A 25,194-nucleotide genomic window follows, 5' to 3' on the forward strand; every position below is an offset into this window, starting at 1 on the left:
CAGCTGAGCCCAAAAGCAAGCATTCACTTTGAGCTATGAATTCCAGACTTACTTTTTAACCATTATTTACAAATTTTCAGAATGCCGAGGATTTTGGAATGTTGTTATTTCTCAATATTCTGAAAATTATGACACGTTGGCACTCTCTGAGATATGAGTGACAATGAACATGTTAATGACATGTATTATTATTATACACAACCTCAACAAGGGACCTTTTTATAGCATTATTATGTTAATACTATATTTATCATATTTAAATAAGTAAAAATATAAATCTTTCTCATTATATAACATTAAACATTTATCATTAGTAAGTAATCTGATTAAGTAAAAATACATTAATTCAAATATTTTATTTATTTTTAAGTAAATGATTTGTGATATCTAAGGTTGCAATTACATCATTCAACCACAAAATGCACAAAATAACATCTTGCCTGACCAGCCTAATTAATTATATTAATTATTATGACAAAGTAAAAAAACACTTGGATGCAAAAAGCAACCTTGAAATTAATTATCCCAACTTCAGTAAAACTTATACAGCTTCCCATGAAAGGTTATTATATAAATTTGAGTAAATTTTAATTAATGGTAAAATCCTTTGTTGAATTAAGGGCTGGCTAGCAGTTAGGACACAGAATTGTAGCCATAAGTGTTCATATCTCAGGATGGATCAGTGAAGCAAGTGGAGTTCGTCAGGCATTTGTGTTGGGCCTTCTGTTTCTTATCTTCCTTAATGATAATGATGAGGAAGTTGCCAAAGTTTTCTGATTATTTAAAGGAACAAGAAGAACTAGGCCAATCTGCTTCAAGATGACCTAGATCAGTTACACAAATGTTCTCAAAAATGGCAACTGAAGTTTAATGCTTCTAAATGTAAGGTTTTGCACCTAGGGAACAGAAATCATCCAGGAGCTAGTTACAAGCCAAGGCAGGTAGAATTAAAAGTGGTTGTCCAAGATGAAAAAGATTTATGGGGTTATGATTCAGTCAGACATGAAGTTTCCCATGCAATGTTAACAGGTTTCTAGAAAGGTACACGGTTTCCAGTCTGTGATATATAGGACCTTTGCAAGTAGAGAAACAGGTCTGATCATTCCTTTGTATAAGACTCCACATTTAGAATATTGTGTTCACGTCTAGATGCCACACTTAAACTTGAAAAAAATAAAATAAATAAAATATATATATATATATATAGAACTTCTAGAAAGGGTTCAGAACTGGACAACCAAATTGGTACAGAGTGCTAATTGATGTGATATGAACAATACCTTAAAAAGTGTGAACTGCAAAGCTTGGCACTAGACATCTTGGGAAATCAATTATTACTATACTAAAATTTGTAATACTTGAGATGTCTAGTTTAATTTAATAAAATCTTTTACTTTTAACACATTAAAAAAAAAAAAAAGCAATAATAGTATATTAAGTATGCTGTGCTTGCCTTTACTTAAGTGTACTTTTCAACTTACATATAAACTACTGCTTGTAACCACAAAAAAAAAAAAAAAAACACCCTGAAATCTCAGTTATCTATGAAAATATTAAATAATTCTGAAACCAGCCCTTCCCCCCCCCAAAAAAGGAGTCCTGCTTTCTGTGCAATTTGGGAGTAGTTCCCTAGAAAATGCTATCATGGGAGTTCATGTATCTAGTTTATACTGCATAATTAGTTTTCTGAACAAAAACATTTTTTCATAATGTGAAAATTAATATAGAAAAATGTTTTCATGTAAAATGGACATACATAATGCCATTAAGTATATCCATTTGATTCTGCTATCAGAAAGATAGCTCAACAAGAGCAGCTTATAATGATTTATGCTGCCTGTCTTTTCTCCAATACCAAAATTATTTTACACACATATTCATAATTTAATTTCCCTGTAATTAACCATATTCACGTTCAATCCATTGCAGAGTGGGATAATTAAAAGAATTTTAAAAGAGATAAATAAGATAAAATAATTCTCAAAAGAACATGCACATGATTTTGGTTTGTCAAAATATAAAAATTGAGAAAGGACAAATCAGTCATTTAAACATTCCTACAGGGATTTTTTTTATTTCAATTATCTCATTTAAAATGCTTTTAAGCTTTCAAGTGATTATCTACTCTCAACTATCAGACTTGGTAGATATGCAATTTAAATGTATATTCATGTGAGTCTGCTTACAGAAATAAACTATAGTCCTCAAAATAAGTATATAAAATGCAACTTTTATCCAACTAGATAACCAGCAAATGAACAAAATATGAATAGTGGCACTGACTCCACTGTATTCACATTTTACCCTGAATAATCTAATCACATTACTTCCATCCCAGCTTATAATTGTAAAACACATTTTGCAGAAATTGTATTTTTTTTTATAACTATACATACTAAAAACCCTATTCAGGTTCATTATAACCCTATCAAAGATTCAAGGGTATACTTTTATTCTACTTTATGAAGGACTGAAAATGGAACAGCAATATCTGTGCTTCCAGGCTTGCAAATTCAACAGCAATCACTTTAAAGAGTAGCTAAAGTTGAATATTACAAATTAAGATAAGTTCAAGCAGGTTTGTTTTACATTATTTCAAATAGAATTTTCAATTTCTTTCACATACAGAGATTAAACAAATCTAAAGAGTAAAATATTTCCATTGAATTTATAATCTTATTACAAGCAACTAAAGCATCACTGATAAATGTATGATATACAACATGGCATAATACATTGTCTTTTATGATTTATAGCTTGGACCTCAAGATACACTATTCTAATTCATTGCATTTTAAAATATTACTAATTTTAGCATCACAAAGATCATTATTCTAAAAAGTAAAATATTCTAATTTTCTTAAAAATTCCAAAAAAAAAAAAAAAATGGTTTTACTTTTTTTTTTTTGTGCAATGCACTAAACTAAACTAATGAAAGACAAAGTAAGAAATCTCATATTTATTTACGCTTCTTCAATTCTTCAAACCTTTTTGTCAAGTCATCAAAATCTATATCCTCTTCAGGTTCTTTTCCTGTTGTACCAACATCAGACAGCATGGTATTAGGAACTGAGGGCAACTCAGGTAATGTATCTACAGGAAATTTTGTTCTTGGAGCAGGAACAGGCTTAAATTCATCACTAGGATTACCTTCCACATTCAGAGGTGGAATGTCTTGGCTATCTACCACACTTTCATAAGGTGGTGCTGGAGAATCAATGAACCCAATTGTTGGATATGGTCCACTAGGTGGAACTGATGGCAAAGGTGGTGGAACACCCATTGCTTCTTTTGCCTTGAGATAAAAATTGAAAAAAAAAAAAAGTATTTATAAAACATTTTATCAAACATCAACATATATGCAATTAGTTTGACAAAAAAAAAAGCTGCAAGGACAAAGACATGTTTATGAAGACTAAGGGCTATACAAGACGAGCGCTTGAAGTGCAGCGTCGTAATGCCTGCCAACATGTTACAAGCACGCATACCTTGGCATTTGCATAGCCTGAGGAGATATTCTCCCTGTGCATGGGGTGGTTGGCCTTAGTTTGTTTATTATACTTTGGGGAAGATGAAGTTTGACACAGAAGTTTATTTGTCAGGTGGAAAAGGAGGCCTCCCTTGTACAACACGTCATTAAAAGACTACTCCATCAAACAAATAAAGGCAAAGTGTTTGTTGTATTGAAATTGGAAAATCAATGTTTCCGAACTGAGATGAACTATGTAATGATGAGAAGAGTCAGAAAGCTCAGTTCTGAACCTTATATTTATTGTAAATATTACTTCTATTTTAGTACTATTTCATTAGTTAACGAAATACAAGTTTGTTCACTTGCAGAGACAATTTATTGGTAGATTCTGGTTCTTATTATTTAATAATAATGAGAACCTTATTATTAAATAAGATCAAAACAGTAATTGGGAAACTGCTGAAGAATATCCACTGCAACAGTACAACTAATGTCGGCGTTAACAAATAAGAATCACGTGCACTCTGTCTTCTTCCAAAACAAATTTTGAAAACCTTTGGCTTCAAACATAATTTCGGAATCTTTCTTTTTTGAAAAGTATTGTGAAGGCAATGAAAACACACAATAAGCTGCAAAGTAGAGGGTCATTGTCAGTGTGATACAGGAGAAAAAAAATAATAAAATAATGCACGCAACTTGGCTTTAAAAAAATAACTGAAAGAATTGCAACAGATTGTTTTTGAAAAACGAAAAGATCGCACTTCCTTTCTTCAACATGTGTTTCATCTACTAACACAAAATCGAAGAAATTCATCTATTGGAAGCTACACTGGAAACAGGAAAAACTGATGTAAAACTGAAAATACTGAAATGTGCATTTGATATAAAAAAAAAAAAAAAAAAGTTTGTTTTATTGTAATTGTTTTTAGGGATCAATATCAGTACAGCACCTTTTCTGGATGTATATTTGATCTTCTAACGAAATTTCAACAAAATAATTATATATTGATAGCTGCGTTACAAACTTTGAAAACTGGTGTCTTCGCATGAGCATTCGTAAAATCAAACAACACTAATCCTTTATTGCACTGAAAGTAATCCGTTACAGTGTGGGTAGTGGAGAACGTTTTCTGCTTCAAATGAATGGAACATACTCGTCAATATTCCATCCGGAAATAATATTGAGTGATTGAAAGACTAGAACATAGGTGTTTTATTCTGAGAAATTCCGTGTGGTAAAATCAAACAAGAAGTTATCCTTTATGTTACCGAAAGTAATTCTGTAAGACACAGAGTCTTATAAATACCTTAATCTCCAAATAAGAATAGCAGGTAGAAATAAAATAATTTACAAATAAAGAAAACAACATTTCAGAAATATTTCAATTAGTGTGAGTTAGCCTATTGGTACAGAACAAAAAGCATATGCAATCAAATGAATGGAACATACTCGTCAATATTCCATCCGGAAATAATATTGAGTGATTGAAAGACTAGAACATAGGTGTTTTATTCTGAGAAATTCCGTGTGGTAAAATCAAACAAGAAGTTATCCTTTATGTTACCGAAAGTAATTCTGTAAGACACAGAGTCTTATAAATACCTTAATCTCCAAATAAGAATAGCAGGTAGAAATAAAATAATTTACAAATAAAGAAAACAACATTTCAGAAATATTTCAATTAGTGTGAGTTAGCCTATTGGTACAGAACAAAAAGCATATGCAAACATTGGTGTTGATTTCTGCATCACGGTATCAAATTTTGATACCGTGATGCAGAAATGCTTTTTTCACTAATTAACATTAGAAGTTCATCAAAACTCTGTATTGACATTCTGTAAAATAATAAAATTTAAAAAAAAAAAAAAATTATTCTCATGAGGCTTCCTATGTGTTTGAAACATAATATAAAACTGTTTTTTTTTCTTTTTTTTCCAACCTATTTGAATTGGTCGATGAATCCGCCATCGTCATTTTCTCTTTCTCTTTCTACTTGCAATCAACACTATACATAAATATGCAATACATCCAATTTGAACAGTATCCATCTTCAAACTAGGAATAGAAAAAGTTTTTTTTTTTTATGAAAACCCCAAACACGAAAGGTATCAAAACCTATAGTACTTAGTACTGTGTATGGGTTGAAGGAGAAGTATGGGGCAAGGGGATGCCGGAAACTTTGCTCTAGAGACTAAACATGGGTTTCACCACTTCAAGCCTCCAATAAGCAAAGTGGTGGTATTTCGCCGGTTGATGAAAGTCATCTACCACCTTTAAAAAAAAGTGAGTCGCTGGTGATATCCAATGAAATTTTAGAAGTGTCCCGTCTAGTTCGAAATGATCTGACGTTATGAGCACTACATGTAGTTTGCTATTTTGGAGGCATTCACAACACCAGCTTACACTCGTGCTTCAAGTGCTCATCTAGTATAGCCAAGCACTTAAAGTTTTTTCTTCTTAGAAAGAACACAAAAACATTTCTTTCTAAGAGAGCACCTTTTTAGTAGATACCTTATATGGACTTGTCCTGTTAGAAAATGGGCTCCGAAATCAGGAATTATGCCCCCTTAGGTTCGTAATCTGAACAAGTGGAAGGATCCCATCAGAATTCAGCGTGTTCACCCATTCAAGGCCTTATACACCTCAATCAGATCACCGCACAGGTGCCTAGTCTCCAGCCACTGCAATTTGCAGAACTTAAGCCTCTCTTGGTAAGAGGATCCCTTCATTCCCCTCACCAATCTTGTTGCCCTTCTCTGTACACGTTCAAGTAAATCTACATCCTTCCTAAAATGAGGCCTCCAGACCTGTACGCAGTACTCAAGGCATGGCCTGACCATTGCCTTATACAGAGGGACAATCACCTCCTTTTCCCTGCTAGCAAAATTCCGATATATCACTGACAAAACCCCATGACCTGCCCTGGCAGCCTGTCTGCATTACTCAGAAAACTTCATATCTCACTGCACAATTACTCCCAGGTCTTTTTCATTTTATACCACCTTAAGTGTAGTACCACACAGTTGGTATGTTTCTCTGGGGTTACTTCTACCCATATGCAGTACTTTGCATTTGTCAAGGTTAAACTTCAGTTGCCACTCCTTAGCCCATCTGCCTAAATTATCTAGATCCTGTTGCAGTAGCACACTACCATTACTGTCATTAACAACCCTGCCAACCTTTGTATCATCTGCAAACTTCGACATTAAGCCTGATATACATTCATCAGGTATATCAGGCTCTCATGATGGATGGAAAAATGGAGCAGAAATTCTCCATATGCTACATGGCCAAAAAACTGTTGATGATGAACAATGTAGTAGTAGTAGTAGTGGCATGTGATGCAAGAAAGCATCACATGCCACTTGAAGTTGACCTGATGTACAGGTCAACTTCAAGCAGTGATGAAATACTTGTTAAATGCATAAAAAAATTTATTTTGATCAATGATTAAATATCTAAGAAATTGCTGATCAACTAGGAATCTCCTCTAGCTCATGCCAATTAATTCAGACTGTAATCCTCTGCATATGTTAAGTTTTAGTCAAATTTGTTCCAAGATTCTGTGAATGATGACCAAAAGGTTCACTGTTAGAGACTACAATACTATAACATGAAGCTGAAAAAAAAAAAGTGGAAATAGACCCTAATTTTCACCCTTTTTCTTTTATGGTATATGGCTATGATCCTGAAACAGTTTCATTGCCCCAGTGGAAGTCAGCAAACACATATTCCATTAAAAAAAAAAACCCAAGTTTGGTCAAATGTGAATCAATACCGCCTGTTTTTACCCCAATTCAGAGTATCATTCATTATGAATTTGTTCAGACCAGTCACACAGTAAACTAGGCCTATTATAAAGACATTCTGATTCAACTAAGGGAAAAAAGTTAGGACAAAATGTCACCAGTTATTTTAAAATGGTGGATGGTTTTGGTTATGGGACACCAGTCTTTAAACCTTGTGATCAGACCTCATTTTATTACAATTCCAATGTATGAATACTTATTAATTAAAGGACTATAATATACTATAAATTGCAATGAAAGCATGCTTACTTCTCTTGTTTATTTCAAGGTGCTACTTTATTTACTATGGTGTAAACCACACTATCAGAAGTTTCAACATGTGTAGAAGAATGTGAAATATTATATTGTACAGTTTTAAAAAATAAACTTGCCTATCAAGTACAACCACTATGTCACCTTTCTTCATGCGTTACATGTATAGGGATATAAGGATTTTTCCTGAATGAGGAAACAGCATGGCATTCATTGTGCATTTAATTTAGAAGGAATGACAGTATTTCTATTTATGACTTAATTAATTTATTTGTTAGATAATAATATCCTTATTTTCCTGTCCGTGGATTGAAAATTCTATGCCAATTACAACGTATTTTTTGGCAGAAAATTAGGGGGTAAACTATAGCGAAGCCTTTATTTTTAAGAAGCCTGTGCTGATCCTGGGATGGTTCCATGGAGGATAAATTTACAATGTATGAAGTATGGCTGTTCTCATATGTTTGTTTGTTGTTTGGTTTTTAGGAGAATTAGCAACTAAGGCCATATCACTCCGGGGATATGTGGTGGTCATTCCCTGACCTTTCCACATCCTTCGTATTTGGTGGTCATGGGCTCAAACTCCGGTCTAATCAAGAAGTGTGTGCTACGCACTGCTGCTCCTGCCCACCTGGCTATGGAGGCGCCCGTTCTCATATGTATGGAGTTAACTATAAAGTAGTGTAGTGATGGCACTTTCTGATTTTCATATTAAATTAGTAATCTTTGTCACGTCTAGGCTTCAATTTGTGACTATTTTCTTAATTTCTTCTTTAACTGTTTAAGGTTTTTTGCTTTGATGAAATAGCTATGTTTCTATACTATAAATTTTTTTTGTAACTGGTGAGATCTAGGAATATCTGTTAAAGTGACCATGGCAAAGGGAAGTGTTAAATCCCTCCTTAAGCAAATTTTTAAAAATCCAGCATGCTGTTACCGAGCAAAATACCACAAATGTAATTTTAGCATAATTTATGTTATAATCTATACTCTCAACCCTTTACAACAGTTGACTAATCCTAAAATTGGGCTTCTTTAATATTAGCTTCCATTGCAACTTCAGTGTATAAGCGCGCGCGCGCACACACACACACACACACACACACACACACACACACACACACACACACACACACACACACACACACACACACACACACAGAGGGTGTTTCAATTAAAAATCTACCAGGGTTTACTTCGCTTATTTCTAGGTTTGGTCTATTAGTCATCCAGACCTTTTCTGTCTTATATGGGCTTTTGATGTTAAAATTGTACTAAGTATTACCATTTAGATTTTACAGTTTCTAAATTTAAACTTTGTCTAATCAACAACTGCTTTTTTTTTCCACTGATTTTATTTGAAGGGGAAAAAATGTGACAAAAACAGTGGTTGTATGTGATTTTTTTATTTATTTTTTTATTAGTTGTTGGTGCATCAGCTTCTGTGGCCATTAATGCACCTCCAAAGGTTTTTGCATTTTACTGTGATACAAGCCCGAGGCGGGATTCGAACCCGCGACCATTGGGTTGCCAGGCAGGCACATTACCCACCTGACTAGCCCAGTCGGCGTTGTTGTACGTGATGTTCACTCTTTGGTATGCATTTAGGTGTGTAGAACTGCTGTCTATAGAAGGTCAGCTCATTATTGTGGCTGTTCTGTTTTTTCTATTGGGAATACACAGACTAATAGATTAACAATAGTAGCCACAGGCAGAGGTGAAAGTGATTCTTGCACTTCTTCTATTGGAATGAGCAGCAGCCTGGAAAGCAAGGTGCTAGGGATTTCTAGAACTGCTTAGAGTCATCATGGAACAAGTACATAAATGGGCTATTTTCGGGTAACTAAGAGTAAGAACAGATGCATATACACAAATTCCAAGAGTATAGTAAATAAATTTGAGAATACATCAGAGAAGAAAAATACATGGGATGCGCACAAATTATCAGGCGACACAGATGCCTATGGTAGATATAAGTTGTTTGTAATCAAGTTACAAAGGAGGTTAGGCAAGCAAAGGCAGATTATGAGAAATCTTGGTAATGGATGCAAAGACTTCTTTACTTATGTAAACTCTAGAAGGAAGGGGCAGTGATGTCTATGTGTCTGCAATTCTGCCCAGGCATGGCTTATATGCTGAGAGACTTGTGGATTAACTCAAGACTTGAAGGACTCTGCAAGGCTTTTGAAGGGTAATTTTAATCAGCTTGGCTGGCACTTGTAGGTAGAAGAAATCTGTTTTGTAGATACGGAATACATTTAAACAAAGGTGGTGCAAGGGTTTTTGCCAGTATTATTGAGGCTACCTTAAGGTTTCGGGGAAACTGCTAAGTTGGGTGATCAAGGGTTATACACCTACATGTTTAGCTGATGATAATGATCAAAGTAGGCACCTCCGTAGCCAGGTGGGCAGGAGCAGCAGTGCGTAGCACATGCTTCTTGATTAGACCGGGGTTCGAGCCCGTGACCACCAAATACGGAGGATGCAGAAAGGTCAGGGAATAACCACCACATATTCCCGGAGCAATATGGCCTTAGTTGCTAATGCTCCTAAAAAAAAAAAAAAAACCAAAATGGTCAAAGTAACACTTGCATATACCTCAAGAGTTATTTTTTGTTACTGTAACAGATCATATTAACAAGATGTTCTAAGGGCAGAAATGTTTAAAATGAGTGGGTAGCTAATACCAGGGAAACAAGCTTAAATGACTTCAAGGGGAGTTTGTTTGTTTGTTATTTGGTTTTTAGGAGCATTAGCAACTAAGGCCATATTGCTCTGGGGATATGTGGTGGTCATTCCCTGACCTATCCACATCCTCCGTATTTGGTGGTCACTGGCTCGAACCCAGGTCCAATCAAGAAACGTGTGCTACACACTGCTGCTCCTGCCCACCTGGCTACGGAGGCACCACTCAAGGGGAGTGTCAGGGTAATTAAATATACACGAACAGTCTTAATTGTTTATACAGTAGTCAGAAGTGTCATCAATAAAATGAGTGAATTCGAACTGCTGGTTAGGACAAGTAATGCTGACATAATAGGGCTGCAGAAATGTGGTGCCACCTGGAAATAGGGGATGATGAGTTTCAGTGTGGTATGTAAAATGTATTTAGGAAGGATAGGGCATATAGAATGGGTGGTGGAGTCATACTTCTTATCAAAAGCAGTCTGAGTACGATGAAAGCTTTCCCGGATTCAGATGTTTCGCATACTAGTATAGAATCTGTATGGCATTAGATAGTTGGAAGCAAAGGTATAATGTGAGTGGGAGTAATCACCAGGCCAGATGATTGTGAAGATTATGAGAGCCTCTACATGCAAATGGTTAGGCAAGTAAGAATGAATGTCTTATTATGGGTGATTTTAATTTGCCTCTAATTGTTGGGAGCAAATGGGAAGGAAACTCTACATGGGGGGCAAAATTTTTAATCAACTAGATTATTGTTATTTGTATCAACATGTCAGGGAAAGTACTAGGGAAAAGAATATTCTCACCCTGATCATCACCCACAAACCAGATGACAGTACAGGAACCAGTAGCAGGGCTGACAGTACAGGAACCAGTAGCAGGAAATAATCACAGAGTTCTATGGTGGATGATGAAGAGAGAGGTAGCAGCAGCAGTTAAAGACAAAGGAATGGGTTATAATTTCAGGAAAGGAAATTATGACAGCTTAAGGTGCTATATGGCCTCTATTAACTGGGTAGATATCTCACAGATAGTGAATGAATACAATTGAATTATGGTATATCTTTAAAACATTAATCACAGAAGCCTTGAATGCATACATGGTTTAGCCTCACTTGCCCTAATCTCATACGCACTAATGGTCACTTGCCGTAATCGCATATGCCCTAATGAATGCTTGCCATAATGGTGACTTGCCCTAATTGGGTCCCCAATGGTAGATGTGTTACTGTCAGTTGCCCTAAGCAGGTGTACAGTTGCATACCTGTAATCCCTTTCACTCTAATGACCCTTTACAGAAGGTAGAAGAGAAGTAAGGTAATGCCTCTCAGTGTGTTTCTTTGTTTGCCGAAGAAACACACCAGGGGCATGTGTTTGTCAACCTACGAATTCTTTCAAATAGTAGCCAAACATCAGCGGTCTGTCACAATTGACAAGCAGTGTAATTTGTGACAGACTATAACCTTTATGGGAATGAGGTCCTTGCCCTTTACAGCGGGGGATAATACCTATTTCCAATATAGTTAGGGAAGGACGGTATGTGGTTGTTTTCCATTAAGGTTATTATATTAATATCACTCATATACCACATGAAATTAATAATATAGTTTATTAGGCTGTTCGCCTAAATTACTATACATTAAGGTGACATTACTGGCATCTTACCAATACCTATCATCAGACCATTCTTCTGGTTCAGATGGACTGGAGGGAGCTGTATCTAGTCTATTTTCTTTTCCTGGTTTTTCATCCCTTCTATTTTAATAGTAATACTGGTACAGTAGAGCGTCAGTTATCCAGAATAATTGATGTCAGAGCTCTTCCGGATATTTTTTTTTTAAAATTTAATCTAATTATTTAATTAAATAAATTTAATTAAATAACATTAAAGACATTTAATCTTACCTTATGATTAAATAGTTAAATCGATTATTACCATTAAATTAAATTAAATCTTGGAAAACAAACACCCATCCATGCATTTTTATGATTTTTATACAAAACAGGAAAATTAGAAATATTTTTAAATGCTCTTGGTTTTTTCGACTTACTAATAACAAGCACGGACAATCTGTGCTTCCCAGTGACATTTGCACACACACAGCAATTGTCACTCTATTTTCTCATCTTAAAACTTGGTGCAGGCATTTCACTTTTAGTGGCTACGGTTTTTCTCGGTAATGCTTTCCATAATAAGCCCATCTCATCAACATTATAAACATTTTCTTTCTCGTAATTTGCTTATCCGAAGCGAATTTACTTTTAAAGAACGCCGCTGCTAATTCATCTGCAGAAAGTTTCTCACCTTGAATGTCAAATTCACATATACCGTGTCTCAGTTTAAAATTTTTCAGCCAACCTGTGCTTGCCTTAGAATCATTACCTCTTAATTTTTGATTAAATCCAATGCTTTTTCACACGACACTGGGCCAGACACTGGTTCACCTAAACTTTACTTCTGAAGAAAACAAAAAAATAAAGTGTGAACTCTCTAAAGTGGCATTATCAGGTTTCGACATAGTCTTTTTCCTGCTAGATCCTCTTTCAATATCCATTATAGCATTGGAATTTTTCTTCATGTCGTAAATTGTTGAAGTCAACGCATTAAACTCTTTGGAGAGATTTCCTAAATTTTCACCTTTTCTAATTCTATTAATAATTTCTGTTTTTTGTTTCAATATTAAAACTATGCATTTTCATTTCGTTCACATTTTACTGTAAAAAAATTGAGAAAAATAATAAATCGCACAGTTTCGGGCTGATATTCTTACCGAATCTGGAGCTTATAACTAATCTGAAATTCACTCATGGTTTCCAAGAAAACCCAGTAGTCTCTGTGATATTTTTCAAAAGCACAAATCTGAAGGTCACAGAATTCTAGAGGTCACAACCGTAAAACAAAAACAATTTGCAGTTTTCGGTTTATTGGGCTTTTTGTTTGTAAAATCTGTTATAAATGGGTAGTAAACTCGATCTTTCACATATTATAATCAAAATTCAATTTGCAAACGTGATCATCACTTTAACTGGTGCTTACTGTACTACTGTTAATAAAAAAAAGAAGAAAGATCAGCCTTTCAAATTATTCCAGAAAACCGATGTTCTACTGTAATTGGTAATGTTGATCTTTTGTTCATCTGGTCACTTCTTCCACTAAATGATTAGTATAATTTAAACTTTAATAATTTGATTTGTGTTTACTTCTTTACTTGATATCAAAACATTTATACATAAAGAAAAATATATTGTTTATTACAAAACAACAATTTTTTTAATACTGTGTTTTTATTTTGTTATTTTTTTCATTGTTTTTAAGTCCATTTTTATCACTTTTTAAAAAATAGAATATGATTACATACACACAATGGAAATGTGAGAATAGGGAAAATGGGATATAGGCCAAGCAATTATTGAGCAAGTGGGACATACAGCATATCCTTTTAGGGATAAGCTCTATGTCCTCTTTCCCACTTGCCCTATGGGAATAGGGCAAGTGAGAAAGAGGGCAAGTGGAATATAGGACTTAAGCTATTAGGTTTAGGGCAAGTGAGGTAACAACTGTATATATACCATTAAAAAAATACTCCATGAGGAGGATTCCAAGTTGGATGAATAATGAAGTTGCCAGATTATTTGAGCAGAAAAATATAGCACGGAAAAGTTACACAGCAATAAAAAGTATACTGAAGCTTATAACAGCTACAACTGATCTGTAATGGTGCCAAAGAAAAGGTTAGGTTGGCAAAGGCAGATTATGAGAAATCTGCTGGAAAAGAGAGTAAAGTGTGGGGATAATGAATTCTTCACATGTATAAATGCAACGAAGAAAGGACAAATCAGATTGGACCCTTATATAATGGATGCGAGATAGTATTAGATACCCCATCTGATGTTGCAGATGAACACAACAGTTACATTGCATCGATATTTACAGAAGAAAAACCCTTTATACCAATGGGAAATTATGAGAGTGAAATTGGAAAATATGTAATTAATGATATTGAAATTTCATATGATTATTCAATGAAAAAATTTTAAGCCTACAGGCAAGTAAGGTTCCTTGGGTTGATGGCATATACCTATAATTTTAAGGAAAGGCAAGTGAGAACATTGAACCATTAAGGCTAATTATGACAGCATCACTGGACTCAAGAGAGATTCCACTGGATTGGAAAATTGCCAATGTATCGCCAATACATAAAGGTGGTTCTAAGATTGTAGTGTGAAATTACCTGCCAGTCTATCTAACTTCAGCAGTAGGGAAAATCATGAAGGCAATGATCAAGGGTGGAATTCAGGATCATTTAGATAGAAATGGAATTCTGAAGGATACACAGCATGGCTTTGTAAAGAGAAAATCTGGTTAGCTATTTTGATGGGGTCACTCATGAGATGGATTTAGGGAATAATTTCAACATTGTTTATTTGGATTTCAGCAAAGCATTTGACTCAGTCCCACATAAGCGGTTACTTTATAAGTTGGAACAGGTTGAAATTACAGGGAAAATCCTTAGATGGATAGCTTCAGGGCAGGAGGCAGAGGGTTGTGATAAATGGTTTTTCCTCAAATTGGGTTGACGTAAGAAGTGGGTTTCCCAAGGATCAGTATTGGGACCACTGTTGTTTTTGATTTTCATAAATGACATCGTTGAAGGGATAGAGGGCGTAACATCTAAATTTGCAGATGTAAAGATCATTAGAATAGTTAATGATCACCACCAAGCAGAGATTCTTCAGAGTGACCTAGATAGATTTCAGGGATGGTCAGAAAAAGTGGTAGCTATGCTTTAATTCAGCATAATGCAAGGTCTTATACCTGGGGAACAGCAAACCCTAAATAACTTATAAACTTGGTGGAGTAAAATTAAAGTCGGTAGTGGAAGAAAGGGACTTGGGAGTTATGATACAGTCAGACATGAAGTACTCCGAGCACTGTAGACAGGTTGCACGTAAGGCGCTTCCTATCGATAATTTATCGAACGTTTTCTAATAGAGATAAGAACATCATAATCCCATTATGTAAGGCTATTGTGAAACCACACTTGGAATAGTGTGTTCAAGTGTGGAGAATGCACCTGAAAAAAGACTGAGCTTCTTGAAAGGGTCCAAAGATGGGAAACTCCCCTGCTGAGATTGACAAAAGGGTGTCCATATGAGGAAAGACTTCAAATATGTAGGTTGCACACCTTGGAAACTAAGCACCTTAGAAGAGACTTGACTGAGGTGTTTGAGGCTCTGAGAGGCAAAAGTAAAATGAATGAGGACGAAGTTTTGACAGTTATAAAATGATTCTAGAACTAGGGACCATAAATTCAAGTTATGGGGGAAATGTTTAGACTGGATTGCAGGAAGTTTTATTTTAGCCAGCGAGTAATGAATTACTGGAATAAGTTACCTACATGGGTGGTAAAGGCTGGCAGTTTGGGGAAATTCAAAGGTCAGCTGGATAGTTACCTATGGGAGGAGAAAAATGCATAGGTTTTCTATTTCCTTTTATTTTATTATTTATTTTATTTTTACTCTTTTTTTTTTTTTTTTTTGGCTGGTGCAGTATAAGCCTTAAGCTTCCTTGCACCATATTAATAATACTAATAACAGGTTTAATGTCAAAGTTTGAAGATGATACAAAAGTTGGCAGGATTGTTAGTGACAGTAATGATGGCACACTGCTTGCTGCAACAGGATCTGGAAAAGTTGGGCAGATGGGCTGAGAAATGACAACTAAAGTTTAATGACAAAATACTGCATATGGGTAGAAGATAAGCTACCAGAATAGCTCTTGGGGTCTTGTCAGTGATATACAGGAACTTCTAGGCAGGGATAAGGAGGTGATTATCCCTTTGTATAAAGCAATGGTCAGGTCACACCTTGAGTACTGCATACATGTCTAGAGGCTTCATTTTAGGAAGTATGTAGAGTTGGTGGAACAGGTACAGAGAAGGGCAACGAGATTAGTGAGGGGAACAAAAGGATGCTGTTACCAAGAAAGGCTTAAGTTCTGCAAATTGCAACGTGTGGAGACTAGACACCTGTGAGGTCATTGGACTGAAGTGTATAAGGCTTTTAATAGTTTGAGCAGACTCAATGCTGATGGGATTCTTCCTCTTGCTCAGATTAAGAACCTGAGGGGACATAAATTCAAATTGAGGAAAGACAATTGTAGAAGAGATGTGCAGAAATATGCCTTTAGCCATCAGGTTGATTGCTGGAACAAACGTCAATCTGTCATGGAAGTTGATAATTTCCACAATAAATTCAAGGAAGAACTGGACATACTTTTGGAGCTAATGGATAGGTGAATGGGAAGTGGTTTTTTTATATATTTTTTCTCTTTTCATTTGGCTGATATTGTATAAGCTTGCTTTCTTGCATCATATGCCACTACTAATTGTTAACATGCCAATCATGATTTGGGATAATACGCTATATTTCAAGTTTCCTTTTGCACTTGTCAATTCTCCAACCAAGAATCACTGTATATTAATTCATTCTTCTTTTATAAAAATCTGATGGATTCACACTGAAACACATATTGCTTCATTTATTTCTTTATCTTTAATGATACCAAGAAGTACTTGAAACCTGTCAACAAAAAATTTAAAATTTGAAAATGCACTACCAACTGATGAAATTTGTGTGCTACTTCAGCATTTATAAGAACATTATTTTCAGTTGAAACTTCTGCACCATGTAGCCATATGTAACAAAGTACTTCCTTACTAAACAAAAGAACAGAATTTTCCCCTTTTGTTTTAAGACTCTCTATGATCTTGGCAGAAGAAATGCCTACTACTAAGTCAGAATCATCCTTCTGGCTCTGTGTGCTAAGGTAATCAATTCCAATATTTATATATTTATCACAGAAATAATGTTCCTTGTTCCAATGCAGTGAAACTTATATTTATCAAGATATTAATTTGAAGTTTTAACTCAACATTAGTGTGCTTAAAACACAATTACAGTATGAATATTTGTGTAGAGGCTTTTAAAAATGGATGGTAATATTGCTTCATGCCAGATTACAGTTTAAGATCTTTTATCAAAACTGAAACTTTATATAGCTGAATGCTGACATAAATTTATGAATGGTTGGGGAAGTGTATATATATGTGTGTGTGCAGTGAGCCAACAGTAGGTTGCAGCACAACTACACATTTGTCTCAAAGGTTTTATCAAGGTCAGAATACAGTTGAAGCCAAGCAATGCTCAAATATATTGAGAGTATCTACGGACAAAAGACTGGCAGTTATTATTGCTGCCATTTTGGAGGAAGACAGATGTGTGAACTGTGAAAAACTAGCCAATGAATCTGGAATACAGAAATCATCTGTATATCATATGATCCATTAACTGAAGAGTTACAAAAATCACTGCTCAATGGATCCCATATTTGCTGGCAGATGAACAACCAAGAAAGCATAAAGAAATTGCAATGCATTTACCTGCATGTTACTGACAAATGTGAGGAGTAAAATGCATTGCTGCCATTGATGAGACACCAACACATGACTTTGAACCTGTACTGAAGTCACAATCAGCTTAGTGGAAGCATCCATCTTTGCCATGCCCATCTAAACATTGCCAGTAACAATCAAAGGTGAAACAAATGGTCATCTTGATCTACAATTATGAGGGAATTATTGCCACTTGGAAGATCAGTAACTGGAGACTACTATACAACATAGTAGTCCTTGAGGTTGTCACAGACATTCTCTCAGATATGCCAGACAGGCTGTACTTGCTACCTGGGAGTCTAAAACGCTGATGGAACTGATATTCGGGTGACACTCAGTTCAGGTGGACCGAATTTCGGCGAAGTCCAGATGGTCTGTGACAGCCAAATCCTCTGCTTGCAGCTTCGTGATAGTGGGACTGTTAGTAATCCTGGGTATAACCTCCATGCTCAAACACATGGTGGGTGCCCACCCAGGTGTGGCGCCCACACCACATGGAGGAATGTCACCCCTCTGTGTTACCAGGTAGTACTAGGTGGTAGATGACTCATCAACCGGTGCAATACCACCACTTTGCTTATTGGAGGCTTGAAGTGATGGAACCCATGTTTAGTCGCCAGAGCTAAGTTCCGGTCAACCCTTCCCCATCTCTTCCATCATACAGTACGATTGATGACTTTTGAGGTTATGATGAACATTGTGGCAAGATCCAATCTTCCTTACATTTCGAGGGTACAGCTCTAAAACGATGTTCGCAGGCCGGCCGCTAGTTAGTACACCGGACCAAACCTATTGGTAACTGTCTAGGAGGCTTCCGGATCAGCTAGTGTATAATCTTGCTACCTCTACTCTGCCAGATAGTGACTGGAGGGAGTCCAAGTAGTGTGTATGTGGGGAGACATTGTCGAAGCCACGTTATGTCAAGGATCTGGGTATATTCTTACCACATGTATGCCATATCCAAAAATGTCATTACTTCATACAGCATGTCCCACCCACTTTTTCTTACAATTGAATACACCATGAACTGTCAAACTAATGGAGTAAGCTTATCTGCGAAAAGATCTAAACCTCCCAAACACTTCCTAATTCATTTCACAAATATATGTGGTCTGAATTCCAATCTCAACGATGCCCATTTCCACTTGCAGTTTGCCAAATCCCATGTACTTTTTCTCACAGAATCTCAGTCATCAGTTGAAGCAACTACTGCTCATCTCAGTTGCCCAAATTATTCGCTGTATGATTGTTTGTTTGTTTGTTTCGGAATTTATTGGGCGCATCGGCAACTATGGCCATAGTGCGCCATCGCTGTATGATTCCTTTCGCCTCAAAGGTGGTACTTGTGCATATGTCCATTCCGATATTCTCTGTCAGAGACTTGGTAATTTGAAATCTCCTCTCTTTGATCTTCTCTGGCTTAAAATCTCTCTACCTCATTGTGTCAAATTCATCTGTTGTTTCTAGTGTTCTCCCAACTCCACTAATCACTTGTAGCTCTTTGACTTCCTCTCTTTGCAACTTGACTTTCTCCAGTAAAACTTTCCTAACAGTGAGGTAATTTTCCTTGGTGATTTTAATGTTCACAACTCCGGCTGGCTTCCGTTTTCTAGTTTGTTGTTTTGGTTTTTAGGAGCATTAGCAACTAAGGCCATATTGCTCCGGAAATATGCGGTGGTCATTCCCTGACCTTTCCGCATCCTCCGTATTTGGTGGTGACAGGCTCGAACCTCAGTTTAATCAAGAAGCGTGTGCTACGCACTGCTGCTCCTTCCCACCTGGCTACGGAGGCGCCACTCCGTTTTCTAGTCACACTGACCTAGCTGGTCGAGGTGCTGAGACTTTTGCAATTAATAATGACCTTGCACAGATTATTCATTTACACTACAAGAATACTGGACAATCCTAACCATACAGCCAACACGCTTGATCTTTTTCTCACAAACAACCTTCTAAGTACACGGTCGAAGTGAGAGGTCCTTTAGGAACCTCAGATCACAACTTGGTGATTGTCTCTTCTCCAATGGAGCCTCTATCTCATGGCTATTCTCAAAGTCATATTGTTTGGCATTACAAGAACGCAAAATAGGATGACCTGCGAGATTTCTTTTCTTTTCCTTAGTCAGATTACTGTTTCAAAACTTCTGATGTCAACGTTTGCTCAGATCGCGTCAGTGAAATTATTCTTGCAGGAATGGAATCCTTTATCCCACACTCCACTTTAAAATCTCGTCCTTTATCTAAACCTTCGTTTTCCAATAAATGTGCTAAGGCTGTTCAAGAGAAGAATGTTGCATATCGTAATTGGCTTGTTTCCAATTCTTCAGTTTCATTTTCTGCCTACACTAAAGCTCGCAACAATTGTAAAGCAGTTATTAATCAGTCCAAACTAGAGTTTGAACAGGCTAAGAGTAGAAAACTTGCTTCTTGCCCTAATGGTAGCCGAGAATTCTGGTCTCTTGCCAAAGCTATTGGCCGCAACTTTTGCCCATCTCTGTTCCCACCTCTGTCCAAACCAGATGGTTCTGTTGCCACTTCAGCCAAGGATAAAGCTAACTTGCTAGCATCCCATTTTTCCTCCAACTCATGTATTAATGGTCTTGGTAAAACACCTCCCACCATTCCAAACACGCTCCATTCAATGCCTCCTGTGGTCTTCCGTCAAAAGGATGTCAGTAGGATTTTGAAATCTTGATGCTAAGAAAGCTGCAGGTCCCGATGGTATTTCTCCACTTGTTCTCAAAACCTGTGCTCCTGAACTTACTCATGTTCTTTGCCGCTTTATTCACTTTCTTATTCCATAGTTGTTTTTCCTTCTGCTTGGAAATTTGCTCATATCTAGCCAGTTCCTAAAAAGGGTGACAAATCCCTCCCATCCAATTATTGTCCCATTGCAATACTTCTGCTCTTTCTAAAGTAATGGAGAAATCAATTAACTGCCAACTCCTAAACTACCTAGAAACCTTCCATCTGATCAACGATTGCCAGTATGGATTCCGTCAGTGTTGATCCACTGGTGATATTCTGGCTTATGTTACCCATTTATGGATTAATTCAATGGAAAAGTTCGGTGAAACAGAAGCAGTTGCTCTTGACATCTCAAAGGCTTTTGATCGTGTTTGGCATAAAGGTCTTCTAAACAAGCTTCCATTTTATGGTTTGCCAACTGTGTTTTGTAATTGGTTATCCAGTTTTCTCTCTGATCGCTCACTGAGGGTGATGGTAGATGGCTCTCTGTCTTTAACTTCTCCACTAATGCCAGTGTCCCCCAAGGTTCAGTTCTTCCCCCCACTCTTTTCCTCTTGTATATTAATGAACTTCTTCAATTAACTGGAAATCCTATCCATAGTTTTGCCAATGATAGCACATTGCATTCCACTTTCCATTTTCAGAAACCTTGCCTAGCTCAATCAGCTTCGACTTCTCGAAAATCTGCTACCAATTCCTTAAATGCCAATCTCCAGGTAATTCTCCAGTGGGGCAAAGACAACTTAGTTGATTTCACTTCTAAAACTCAGTCTTGTTTTATATCTCGCAAAAAAGGATTCTTCTGCTCCTATGCTTATCTTTGGTGACACTCCAATTTCTAGGCAAAATGATATATCTCTTTTGGGGATTACCCTGACTTCTAATCTCTCTTGGCACAAGCACATTACAAATAGTGCTTCCTCTGCATCTAAAAAACTTGGTTTTCTCTTTCGCTCTCAGCGTTACTTTTCTTCCAAACAGCTGTTCACTCTGTATAAATCGCAAATCCACCCTACCATGGAATATTGTTCCCACATCTGGGGTGGTGCCCCCAAAACCTCTCTCAGGCTTCTTGATTCCGTTCAGAAGAGGGCAGTTAGGTTAATTAATGATTCATCTCTAACAAAGTCTCTCCACTCACTGTCTCATAGACGTTCTGTTTCTGCTGCATGCCTCTTCTACAGATATTTCCATGGGCACTGTTCTTCTGAATTGGCTTCTATAATTCCCGCTCTCTCTTTCAAAACAGTCCAAACACATGCTGCCACCAGCCAACATCCATTTACTGTCCAACTTCAAACTCACAGAACCAACTTTTTATCTTCCTCGTTTAGTCATTCAACTGCTGTTTTCTGGAACAGCCTTCCTTCATACATATTTCCTGAAAATTACAGTCTACAGAAGTTTAAGTCCAATGTCAAAAATTATCTTCTTTCTTCTTCTCAACCTCCAACCCAAGCACGGTACTAAGTATAGGTTCTAATACCTCTCGTGTTTGGGGTTTACATAAAAAAAAAAAAAAAAAACACATTTGTCAGAAATTGAACCTAAAAATTTATCTGAAATGGCCACAGATGAAGATGTCTCATACCCTACACCAGTACAAGGCCTCATATCATGCTCTGTACAGCTTGTTTCTTGCTGATTACAATCAGCAAGCATAATTTCATTCTGCTTTATAGCCCTGATCTGAGTCGTTGCCATTACAAATCTATTCCCCAAGCTCAAATAACCTTTGTGTGGACAAAGATTTCTGTCTTTTGAAGCACTGAGTACAGCCATGACCCAATGCATCAGACAGTTTTCAAAAATTACCCAAATGTTGGGAAGCAGTCATAAGGCATGAAGGAGACTACATTGAAAGTTTTTTTAATGTAAATTATGTTATAAAATAAATTCATTTTAAAATAATTGCCTTTGTGCATTACTTTTGAGATTACCCTTGTCAATTTTCAAATAACATTCTTTGACATATCTAAGAGTAATTATGTCAGTGCATGAATGTGAGGAACATCAGATTGAAGAGCTATGTTCAGACTTTTGAAATGTTGCCATAAGAATTAAAAGAAACAAGCAAATTATTTTATTCAAGCCAGAATAGAGAAACAAACAATGACATGCCTAGAATTATCAAATTTCTTGGCCTGTTTAAGATTGTATTCAACAGAAGTTCAAAATTGAGAAGTCTTTTTCCCTTTAGTTCATCAATTTGTCTTCTTTCAATACTTTTGGATCATTAATTGGCTTTGAACATAAGTCAGTGCCACTGAATAGCAATTACTTGTAATTTTCAATTTGGAAACTCGAGAAATGCTCAAATAGCTTTTCTCACCACTTCCGAACTACTACTCTTCAAATAGAGCTCTCAAAAGGTTGTCATTTTACCAGTCTAGTTAAACATTTAACCAAAGACAGCCAACATACACACATGCTTGAAAATCTTTTCTTTTTTTATTTCAGTGATATTTTTTTTAGAAGAGTATTTCCATTTGCAATGGGTTTCCTCAGCCTACAAGTTATTTTTTTTGTGGTAATTTTTTCCTGCCAGAAAGTGCGGTTCAAGGTGTCTTGGCCAGTTAGACCTTGAGCTGTCATGCACTCCCATACACTATCTATCCATGTCCTCCTAGTTCATGAATTCCCCAATTCCAGGATTGCCTTTGGATATCCGGTTTCTTGCATCCATTTTATATGTTCACACCATTTTAAACACTTCTCTTCCATAGTAGCAATTATATCCTTTTTCACTTTCATTCTCTCTCATGTCTTCATTCCTTTTTATAATCTCTCCTAGAAGTTAGATATCTCTCCTTGCTGAGCGTCTCCAAAAATCCATTTCTGTGGAATGCAATTTGTTTTCCCCTCGCCTGTTCAAAGTCTAGGTCTCAGCTCCATACAATAAAAGACTTTGTACTATTGTTTGAAATATAAGTTTCTTTGTTTTATTTAGAATATTTCTGCTCCATAGAATAGAATTTAATATGCTGATAGCCTTTCTGCCATCTGTAATTCTCTTATTGATCTCTGCTTGGGATGATCCATTATTTTATAAGATTGATCCCAAGTATTTGAATTTATCGACTTGTTTAATTTGGGAACCTTTGTTGTTTAGAATGTGTCCTGATTCTGAAGACAACATTTCAGTCTTGCTAAAACTGATTTTCAGTGATATGCATCAGTTAAATCTACCATTCCCTTTAATTGTGGCCTGCATTTTTTAAGCCTACTTTTTAAGTGTAATTTGACACCTGGCCTAGTGATAGAGTAATTATTTCTGAAATTTCTACTCAATCTACAAAACTGAAACTCTCAATATACATAAACAGAATTTTTTTCTTTGATTTTCTACCTTTAAAGTTCAGCAAAAACTATTAATTAACTCGAAAACAGCAAAAATGTACGATCATATATGCATTTTTATAATTATGTCCACATAAAACAATTGGCAAATTCTTTTGATTTATATAATGCATCACTCCATACGTTTGAATTTCCCATGTGATCGTAGCGCAGCTGGCTAGAAAGAATCAACTTACACAGAGCCATAATTGACTTTGAAGCTACGTCCGTCAGTTACCAAGGTGACTGACGTAGCCGGACAGGGAGAGAGAAAATAAGAAGTACACAACTGTTTTTTGGCATAAGAAACTAAGAAAGAACTGCAACGAATTGCTTTTGAAAAACAAAAATATCATTTTCTTCAATATGTATTGTATCTCCTAACATAAAATCAAGGAAATTCATCTATTGGAAGCCACACAGTGGAAACGAAAAAAAAACTGGCGTAAAACTGATACACAATGCACATGCATTTTTATACTTTCTAAATATTTTGCATTTTTCTATTCTAACAATATTTTGCATTTTTCCTTTCTAACAAAATTTTACATTATAGCTGTGTTACAATGTTTTGTTTAGTTGTTTACGTAATTGCTGTAGCCAACAATATGGGCATGCAGGAAGTTTCATCACTAATGTCAAGTTGTAATAACTGAATTTCATCTTAGGATACCGAAGTTCAGATAAGTCCGATTTTGGTCAAGTTAGGGTTAACGGGACCAAAAACCATCCGGTTGGTCCCATTAGCCGTAATCTGTTAGCTTTGTATTATTCAGCTTCATTGTAGAATGCCAAAGTCCGGTGCGCATTTGAAAAAAAAAAAAAAAAAAATTAAATTGGGTATATCTTTTCATTGCAGCTCAGAACAGAAATGCAGACTTCGTAACAGCATATACACTGCATGGTGAATTTTTTTGGCTGCACTGTAAAAGAATTTCTCCCTTAAAACTCTGAAGCATTCCTGGAAAGCATTCTCACAGCACACCAAGGAATTATTATTATCATTGCTCTTATATTATTTCTCCCTGATTGGGGGATTCCACTCTGTGATGGGTACTGCTACCAAGTACACAGGGTGGTTGTAATGTCTGGTGTTACTGTCGGTCGAGGAAATCTCTGACTATCCTACACGTGTTCAGGATTGTGACTTTCTGGAATTCCTTGTAGGTGTTCTCTGGGAGACCTATTGCTGCTAGGCTGCTATGTAGGGTTTTATTATTATTAGCTATATGGTGCAAGGAAGCCTGACGATTATGCTGCACCAGCCAAAAAAAAAAAAAAAAAATTTCCCGAGTTACCCTAAGAGAGAGAGAAAAGGGAATCACCAAGAAAGATAAGAATGATGATATCCAGCTCAGAACCCTGGGTGTGCCAAGCCCATACTCACCAGATGTGAGCCCCTGGGGTTAAATATACTGAAATATTTTTTCT

The 25,194-nt window shown here is 36.2% G+C and overlaps 1 protein-coding gene across 1 annotated transcript in view; it reads right to left on the reverse strand.

Annotated features, from left to right (window-relative positions):
- Positions 1–2,959: 2,959 nt before the first annotated feature.
- Positions 2,960–25,194, reverse strand: part of Ist1 (increased sodium tolerance 1-like protein) — a 57,761-nt gene continuing 35,526 nt past the window's right edge. The window contains exon 4 of the mRNA XM_090379378.1: positions 2,960–3,295. Coding sequence (XP_090235504.1) covers positions 2,960–3,295 — 336 coding nt within the window. The remainder of the gene's footprint in view (positions 3,296–25,194) is intronic.

Source organism: Mastigoproctus giganteus, chromosome 8 (genome assembly GCF_048544385.1).
Source record: "Mastigoproctus giganteus isolate SK-2022 chromosome 8, ASM4854438v1, whole genome shotgun sequence".
Lineage (NCBI taxonomy): Eukaryota > Metazoa > Arthropoda > Arachnida > Uropygi > Thelyphonidae > Mastigoproctus > Mastigoproctus giganteus.